Source organism: Gymnoscopelus braueri, assembly GCF_963280865.1.
Source record: "Gymnoscopelus braueri genome assembly, chromosome: 1".
Classification (NCBI taxonomy): Eukaryota; Metazoa; Chordata; class Actinopteri; order Myctophiformes; family Myctophidae; genus Gymnoscopelus; species Gymnoscopelus braueri.
The window spans coordinates 33,459,029-33,468,983 of record NC_137603.1 but is presented as its reverse complement, the minus strand read 5'-3'; the positions used below and the strand labels follow the sequence as shown (position 1 = coordinate 33,468,983).

The window sequence follows — 9,955 nt, the reverse complement described above, 5'->3', positions numbered from 1 at the left end:
CTACTTTCTGCAAAGAGAGTAGAGGGGGAAAATGGAGCAGACCAAGTATAGAGCCCTGCGGGACCCCGGTCAACCAAGTATACAGGGTTTAAATGGTTAATGGACTGAAGCCGATAGTCCCCGTTTCATCTCTTTACTATTTCTGTCCTAAGTCGTTATGCAGTTCACTGTTCAGCTAAGAGATGTTGTTGGGATTATGTGATTTATACATCAAGGTACTACAGTATGTTATAGTACTTAAAATAAGTAGTGCTATTGATTACGTGACTTATACATCAAGGTACTAGTTCTTAGTGCTTAAAATAAGTAATGCTGTGCTGTGGTTTGGGATATTTAAATGGGTTATTTGAAAGCACTTAATGCAGCTATAGCACCATGAATGTGTTCTCTTTTCCCTACAGTGCATGGAGCTGCAGTGTTACATCCAGCCCCTGTCCTCCATCCTGCGAGGCCTTCGGTCTGGGAGGTACTCTCAACGTAAGTACCAATCCCAGCTCTCAGAAATAGTCTTACAGTTGTCTTTACTATGGTAAAGGTTACTATGGTAACAGTGTGAGACCCCCAAGGACCCCAAATTGATGTATTTGTATTTGGCTGCAGACCTCTATCTGAAAAGATTTTGTGCCAGGGACCCGTACCGAGAAGATTTGTGTAAATGTTTTTCAAGATTAAAAAGAAAACAGCCAAAGCATAAAATAGGGTCTAAGGTTAAACTGATTTTGATGCTATTTTGCTGGGGACTAGGACCCCACTTTGATACCCACTGTACTATGCCGTCTGTACTGCATAGTAAATGTGTTTGCATGAGCTCACATACTGGTGCACAGGCAGGTTCCTGAATGGAGATCTGTACAGTGCTAAAGATAGGCAGTGTCCGCCATGGTACGCTACGATGCATGAAGCAGAGGATAATATGTCATTGTATGTCCTCCTGTTTCTGTGACATAGATCAGACACGTGGACAAGGACAAAGATATCTCTCTATGAATTCCAGGAATCTCTGTCTGACTGTCCTTCACATATCTCGAGAAGCGTTCATCCGATCGAATTCACACTTGGTGGGTGTATTGCTCAGGACCCAAGGAAGTGCTGTGTCGTGTGTGAATCCGTTCGGATGAGCGGCTCTATAGAACTGTCCCACTCCAAAACTTCGTCCATGCCCCAAACGGGGCATTGCACAAAATAATGTCTTCACCTCGATTAGTAATCAAAGATATAAAGGTCTCTGTTCATTTACATGTTGTGCAATAACCTGGGGGGAAATAATCAGAAACATAACAAGCATCAAAAGGCGTGAGCAGTCATTTAATGTCCTTTCAACTTAAGAATAGTACAAAGATGAAAGAGTCGTTCATCCTTCAGAAAGACGCACCAGCTGTCTCTTTTGTGAAATATGGCGATAAGTTCATTTCACTGTGCAACATACAGTACAGTACGAGTGCAGGGAATGTGTGAAGTTAAGTTGTAAAATCAACCGCATTGCCTGTCTCAAGCCTAATTTATTACTCCATAGTACAACAGTGTCACTTGCCGAAAAGAACAGATCTTTTTGGCAAGCATCACCGTCGTGCGGTGTGTATAAATTAGGCTTCAGTTTTCCACTGTGAGGAGGGTTGTCTAGTGTGTGTTTGGATTCGGTGATCTTCTGTGCATGATGGAGCTAGTAATGTCAGCACACTTACTAATGTTTAGTAATGTTTGGGTTGGATTTTCTGGGGAGGATGAAGGGGGGATCCATGCCTCTGCTTTTGATATCTCCCTTCTGGTCATTCATTTTTGAGGTCGGTGGGGATATGTTCTATCCCTGCTTCTGGTCAGACTGAATTAAATACATGCATTTCCTTTGGGGAAATGTAGACTATGTTGGGTATTTATGTTTGATAATATCACAATTTAACTATTTAATTTAGAATTTATGTTAACCACATTAACCCTGGCTTCCCTATTTTAGGCACATTTTCAAAGCTTTAAAAAATATGTCAATATGTGGTTTTTAGAAACATAAAAACCCCCAGCAAAACAGATCTACAAACTCCCAGTGTGTCACAACGCAGTGCGTTGTGAGCTCGTAGATAAGCTATTTTGCAGTATAGAGCATGATAGGGTTAAGAAACTGTCTCCCTCAGTTTTGTTTTTCTCTTTTTGTTTTTAACAAATCCGGCCCTGAATGTTAGCATGTTTAGTCATGTTTAGATATCCTGTTGTGTGTCCTTGTGAAACTCACACTCCCTCAGACCAGTGTGCACGTGTCTCCTGGTGGTCACTACAGATCTGTTTAAACCCTACAGGTCTCAGCAGTTTCCAGGAAAGTGTTGCAATGGACCGTATCCAGAGAATAATGGGGGTCCTTCAGAATCCAGACATGGGGTAAATGACATAGATGACACAAAACCTCTTCTTCCGTTTACTTTTGTTCATCAATTTTATTCATCCATCTATCTTTTTTTTATTCCTCTGTACTCTTTCTCTTTTATTATGCATTTATTCATTTCCTTATCCATGTCAGTTTGATCAGATACCTTTCACACAACAGATAAGACTATTACTGTTGTACTGTATGTGTCTAGGACCCTCAGAGCCCAAGGACCTGATAAGAGAACAAATTAACTCTGGCTGTTTATTTTGGTCACTGGTCATATTTAAATAACTCAGCCTGAGTCTCCTATTTATAAAAAATATTTTAAAAAAATGAATAAATATATATAATTTTTAAATACATAAAAAATACAATAATAACAAACAATAAAAAATAAAATAAACAAACAAACAAACATGGAATAAATTACTACTGGTATTTTTTAGATTCGGAAAGACAAATTAGTGAGTGATGCTGTGGAAACAGTACCTAAGATAACATAATAACTCATAGTGGTATCAATCATAGTGGTTATTTCAAAACAAGTTCTACATGGACAGTAGATTTTGATCCTATTGACATAATGCCCCTGGGGCGACCTGATAGCTGAATTGTTAGGTGCGTACCACATGGGCTCTAGTGTCTGACAGTGAGTCCCCGGTTCAATTCCCAGCTGGCCGGGTTATTTGCTGCATATCACTCCCCTCTCTTTCTGCGTTTCAAATAAAGGCTCAGAAAAAGCTCCACAAAATATCTCAAGAATATGAGATAATTCCCTTATTTGCACCCCTTAACGTTTGCCACACTTAATTATTATGTATAAATATAATTCTTAATTAAGCAAGCTTTCCTCATACCTCGCGTAAGGGTTGGTTAATATATGGACAAAGTAAAATACTGATCAGCCTGTAAGTTATAATATAGAAGTAATGTAAGTCTATAAGCAAAATTACTAGATGTTCTTCATTGTAATGCAGTATTATGATGTGCATTCATCTGTGGATGGGGTCTGGTCTGCTATTGATCTGTTCTTGTAACAAATTAGGACTCAATGCAGTACCGACTGAAATTACATCATTGCTTAAAAGCCTCTTAGATAGATGAAAATGAATACCGTACAATAATACTAATGTAACCACTTTACTGGAAATTATCTTTTACATGTTCCACCTTTTTGAATGTGGTTTGAATAGAGCTTTTGCTCCAAAGTTAGGCAAAAATAAAATAGGCCTAAAATAAATGTTACTAAACCTTAATGTAATATAATGCGTGTGTGTGTGTGTGTGTGTGTGTGTGTGTGTGTGTGTGTGTGTGTGTGTGTGTGTGTGTGTGTGTGTGTGTGTGTGTGTGTGTGTGTGTGTGTGTGTGTGTGTGTGTTTATTATCTGCTAAACTCATCTAATGGCACCAAAAAACCCCAAACGTAGGATCCAAATCTTTCACACTGCTAGAGAACTTTCACTGAAATAAAGCTCCATCCCACGCAAATGTCTGTGATGTGGACATACAGAGATGTGGACATGTCTCTGTGTGGGATGAGGAGAAGACATTCTTCTCAGGGCTGAAACCGCTACAGCAGGTGGCATCTGGAAAAGAAATAAAGCTTATGCCTGATTTATACTCAGTCACGTGCCAAAAATAGTAGATCTACAAGCGTGTACAGTAGATCGGTTATTTTTGGTGCGTGATGCTGGCGCGCAACTGGTGCAACTGGCCATTCAAACCGGGAAAGCATCTGTGTCATTTTAGATTTCAGCTATATAGTGTGTGTCACGATCAAAAAAAGCAGATATACAAGCTCATAGCACGTCACTTCGTGCTGCTACTTTTGAAAGAAATCGTGATCATTTGTGCAAATCTTTGAATATATATATACTGTATATCTATTTTAAAGCAAACATTTTTAACTCAAATCTTTGCTTCTGGGGGTCCCTGGAACAAAAATATTTTGAGATGGGGGTCCTTGACCTGAAAAGGTTTGAGCAGCACTGACATACAGTATAGCAACATAAGTTTTGCAGGAAAACTGTTAGGATTTAGAAGGCATTTGTAGAATCGGCCACAGGTCTTAATGGGTTAAAGCACACTATAAATCAGTCTTTCATCTATACACGTGACGGTGTCACTTGAGCCAACGTGTTGTAAGTTCTGGTGGGCGAGCGACACCGCGGTGCGGCGGGAGTATAACTGAGGCGTAAAGCAAGTGTAACCGTAACTCGGTGACATCAGAGGAGGAGGAGGAGGAGGATTATGAACGGTTTGAAATCCAGCAGGTCACTACACAGCCGCTACAGAGCTTACTGGGCTATTTATAGACCAATGAATGAACGGAGGCCTCCTCCCCACCACCCCGCTCCTCCCCCCTCCGCGACACGTGTGTGCTGGAGCATGTGTGTGTTTACGTGTGTGACGTTGGCATGTGTGAGAGAGGCGTGTGTGTGTGTGTGTGTGTATGTTCACTGTAGTCACATTTCTCATGTGGCACTGACCACGCTCTGCTGCATGTCCTTCTCAATAGGCATCATGTGCTCCGTCGGCGGAGAATGTGAGCGCAGATAACATCACACAGACGGCGCACACACGCACACACGCACACGCGCACGCACACGCACACGCACACGCACACGCACACACGTTTGTATTTCTATACTTGTGAGGACATCAACATTTTTAGGCAATCTTCTGAATGCCATTTAAAAAATGTTCAGCCCTAACCCTGAAGCTGGAAATAGCTGATCTACAAGCATCATTGTGAGCTTGTAGATCTGCTATTTTCGGTGTGCGAGTATAAATATAGTATAGTATAAATCAGGCATGACTCTAACTCTAACCCCTAAACCTGCCCTCCAAATGTTTAATCCTAACCCCAAGCTGAATATTTTCCTAATAGTCAGCCTAACAATAAAACATTTTTTTTAACTATAAAACAACAATTCCTCTTATGAGGACCAGGGTCCTCATGATGTCTATTTCTAGAATTCTACTACTGTACTTGTGGGGACATGTTGCACACACACACACACACACACACACACACACACACACACACACACACACACACACACACACACACACACACACACACACACACACACACACACACACACACACACACACACACACACACACACACACACACACACACACACACGGCCAGCCTCTCTGCCCTTTCTAGGATTTGATTTATTCAATCATTGTAGTCACGTTGTCTGTCCAGTGTCCACCTATCAGCTTACAGCAGAGGAGTGATCATGTTGTCGACACAGTGGTTTTTAAAGGTTTATGTAACATCCCTCGGTCCATCATCTGAATGCCGTTCTGGTCTGTTAATCTGCCATTAAGATGTTTTTAGACCGGTTACATCACCTCGTGTTCTTGTTGTCTTCTAGGGAACGTTTTCAGAACATCGTTCTGAAAGTGGAAGCCATGCTTCACAGCTGGTTCCCTCAAGTGAAGCCCAACGCAGACCAGCACACAGATGACGTCACTCCAGCTAAGAGGCAAAAGGTGAAAAACTAAAAAGTCATCCCTCCAGTTTAAGGGTGGATTATCCTACCAAAAAACGTAGTGGTCAGTCATGCATAGACAAAAGGAACAAACAGTTTGGGAATAAAACAGCATGTAGAAAATAGTTTATTTGATTGCCTAATGTGTCCAGTTTTTGCCTAATTTAATTTAATGTTTTTATTACTTCCACAATGTGTTAGGTTTTTATTTTCTGCATTATTGTAACTCAGAAAACCATTGGAACATCAACATCATTAAAGTCATTTTAGTCATCTTTTTGGCAACATCTGGTGGTACTGTAGCTCCGTTGTCTGTTTTGATTCCCAGAATTCAGTTAGAAACTAAACCAAAGTAGTACCGCTCCAAAACTAATGCTACAGGGTCCTAGTGCTGAGGTTATTTTGGAAAGCAAGATCAATGTTTTATCATTTCAATTTAGGCATTTATGGGACACTCTTATCCAGAGTGACTTACAATGTGAAATTGGAATAAGCAGAGTAAGCATGAACTCTAAACAAGGTAAATAATCACATAGAGTGCAGAGAGAACAGTAGTGCCTCAAATAAACTACAGTAGCATACCAGGTAAACAATGAACCCAGCATCTGCCTAAATCACATTCTTAACATTTGTGGTCGAGAAAAACAAGTCTACAAAACAAAAACATGAGAACAAGTGACAAGGACATATCTGACTAGCATCAAAAACAGTAAAAGAGCATGCACCTTGTGTACAAGTACATACTGTAAGAGTACAATTCTCAACACAGCCTTGTAGCAGCAATAGTAAAACAATAACACAGAAATAATGAAGAATAGCAGTAAATGTCAGCCATTCTGGATGAGAATGCCTACATTGTTAACTGTAATAATAACGATACTGATGTAACTTCCGTTCTCTCCTGCAGCACCAAACAACTGCAAACCAGTCAATATCCTCTCCATCCTCTGCGTGTTCAGTGGCCTCCGGAGCGACGGCTGGCCCTGTGCCTGGTTCCTTCTCAGCCGCCCAGGTCAGACGGTTTCACACCTCACCCGCGTGCTCCCTCAAAACTCCGGAGCTCTCGCAGGGCAGGACCACTGCTGCTACGCCTCACACAAGCCGCGTCCTCCAAGCAACGCAGGATAATGTTGTCTCTTCCAGCACTGACTTACAGAATGGCCCAAACCTGCCTCACAGACAGGGAGCCCAGCCCTTCAAGATCAGCTCCCCCTGCCTTCAGAGACTCTTGCAGGCTAAAGAGAGCATCATTGCCCCTAGAACTGTGGGAGATGACAGCACACATGAGAGAAGCGGTTTGTAATAACTACAGACTGCTGGGGTGGCTTGTGGGTTTTAGGGGCTGTGTCCACAGAAAGTGTTTCTTGAGCTGGCAGCGGCTTTCTGACATGCTTTTATGGTAAAGACACGCTGGAGCGTTTCAGTGCTCTCCGCGTCCAGCATTTTGTTTTGACCGAGCGTCCTGGGTGCTTCAAGCTACTTTTGGAGAGGAGCACCACTGATCTTGGTCATTTTTGCCTGACAACCCAGTCATTTATGACCCGATTTTGAATCGTTACTACTATTGTACGAGACTGTATTGTTTGCTGTTATTTCAACTAGGCTATTGGTGCAAATGACACAACGTTCGAGTACAGCTACGGTTGATAGGTTTGAACGTTGAGGGAGTCAATTAACACTCCGTGCGCTTAGTAAGAAGCACTCTAGACATGATATCCAAAGTCCCCCTCCACTCAAAACTGCTTTCTGTGGACAGGGTTAGGTGGCCGGCCCCTTATAATACCTACAGACTGCTGGGGCGGTGTATGGGTGTTACAGTATCTGCTGTAGGCTTATCCGAGTACAACGTTGACTAGCATGGAGGCTTGTCAGCACTATACACGCCCCCAGAAAAGCTCCCACAGTGCCGAATCTAAGTTTAAAGGTTGTTGGCCTTTAAATAGCATGTTTTCAAAGAAACATAAATCTAACTTTTGTTATCTGCAGCTAACGTGTGCACTGGTTTGATGTGGGTTAACCCGGGTGGGTGGAGTTCCCACCTTTGTGCTGGCGCCGGGTGTCAATAAAATAGTAACAGCTTCTCTGTTGATTTAAGACCAGATGGATTGAACACATACATTGCACGTACAATGTTTCATCCACCAGTCTGGGACACCTTGGTTCTTGGGACATGAAGCCATCCGGGTTGAGTAAACGTGGTTTTCTTGCTTGAGCTTTCATCGGTTGTATTTGAGTTGGTTCAGAATTCATCGTAAGTCCAAATACAGATACTTATGTTGGCAGAGGGCTTTTTATCAAATAAATTCCCTAAAAAAAAAAAGAAGAAAAAAAGACTGGGTGTGATTAAGAAGGGAATTATGGCATGAATAATTTGCTCTGAAAACACAATACACATACAGTAGTAGGTATGTAAATGAATGCACGTTAATTTGGAAGGGCAGCTTTGAGCGTGCACCACTGACTGTTACTTCATTGACCGGTTTTTATTTAGGCGTTTGAAAGGATTCCTCTACCTCATATAATGGTTTGACTATAGAAAATACAAAGACACATATTTCATCTGTATGCCTCGTGGGAATCATGAATCAAAACATGTTCAAATTGCCTATCGACTAGTGCTCCGTCCTTCAGTGGGAAGACGAGCCCCAACAGTGACAGTGGCTGCAAATCAGTTAATTTTGACCAGCACACCTGACCTGACATATATTGGCTATGGGGACAAAAGGAGGACATGGCAAATCGCCTGCCACATCCTGTTAACCAATAGCTCTGGCCAACATTAAAGGAGCACTTATCCCATTATTCAACTTTATCCTTATATAATTGGCCCTCACTAATACTCATAAGATGGTACCATTTCTGTCTATTCACTCTGTGGCTTGGAGGTGGGCTGTGGACAGTTCAGAAACCTGCCTACTTATGCAGGCATGCAAACAGCCCTAAGGTGAAAAAGGTGACAACATATTGTTTTCTTTCGGGTCAGGTGTCACACAATTGCCCTATTTGGGTTCAAAAAGGTGACTGTAGCTGAAAAGTGACACTTTTGCATGTCTGTTATGACATCACCGGTGGTAATTTCAAACCAGATTTCAAACTTTTGTTCATGTTTCACTGATGCAAGAACTATGGGTTCTATTTCAAAATGCTAGTTTCCTTTAGCTTGGAATCTCTACTGATGTTATTGGTAGGCAGGTTTCTGAACGGTCCACAGCTCACCTCTGAGACAGTAGACAGAAATGGTGCCATCTCATAATGAGCATTAGTAAGGACCAATTATATGAAGCTATTGTTGAAAATGGGTAAAGAGCTCTTTTAATTATACTTGGTAGCGTGCCAGTGTTGCTTGCGAAAATAGCAAATCTACAAGCTCACGTGTCGCATTGCAACTCGTGAGTTTGAAGATCTTCCGTTTTCAGTATGCGACACTGACGCACAACAAAGTATAAATCGATTTTTACATGACATCAACATTAGACAATATAAAACCTGAGCTCACTGCTTACTCTTGTGTACATATATTTCTGTTTTTCATGATTTATCCTCAGAAAGATGGCCTTTGTGACGTTTTATACTGATGAAAATAAATGTGATGTCTGCTTTCTGAAAGGAAGTTTTCTACTTACTTTTCATCATTCCTTTTATTCCAGGGCAGTTATGTTTATCCAATAAACTTAAAACAAAGACGATGAAACAACACATCAATTGTGGAGCATTTATTTGTGGGTTGGGTCGTTTTTCTTTTGTATGCTTTAGGAAACTCAGCAATTTAGAAATTAAAACAAAATAAATATGCATATTATGTAAAACGTTTCCCTAACGAAGCATTATACACAATGTACAATTGTTTTTTTTTCTTTCTTTCTCTTTTTCTTCCACCACTTGCTTGAATATTCTATACACATTTCCAAACAAAATAAACATATATCTCCATGCAGAAACCCTGAAAATGGGATGTGGAGTTAAGAAAAACAAATGGGTAATACTCAATGTGCTGCTCGCGTGGATCAGTGGTTCTCAAAGTGGGGTCCACGGACCCTCAGGGTTCCTTGCGGGGGTTAACTCTGAGAGGGTACAAATGGAACCAAATGGACCCT

The 9,955-nt window shown here is 41.3% G+C and overlaps 1 protein-coding gene across 2 annotated transcripts in view; it reads left to right on the top strand.

The window, feature by feature from the left end:
• LOC308092540 (uncharacterized protein) overlaps window positions 1–9,557 on the top strand; it is a 12,781-nt gene extending 3,224 nt beyond the window's left edge. Inside the window, exons 3-7 of one of the 2 annotated variants that reach the window (XR_013933793.1) lie at window positions 402–477; window positions 2,289–2,367; window positions 5,745–5,862; window positions 6,769–7,708; window positions 7,779–9,557. Coding sequence is in view for 1 of the 2 variants with exons in the window: in XM_080438496.1 (XP_080294622.1) it covers window positions 402–477; window positions 2,289–2,367; window positions 5,745–5,862; window positions 6,769–7,164 (669 nt within the window). In the remaining variant the exon portion in view is untranslated. Of the gene's footprint in view, window positions 1–401; window positions 478–2,288; window positions 2,368–5,744; window positions 5,863–6,768 lie in introns of both variants that reach the window. The other variant, XM_080438496.1, reaches the window with a different exon arrangement.
• Window positions 9,558–9,955: the final 398 nt, after the last annotated feature.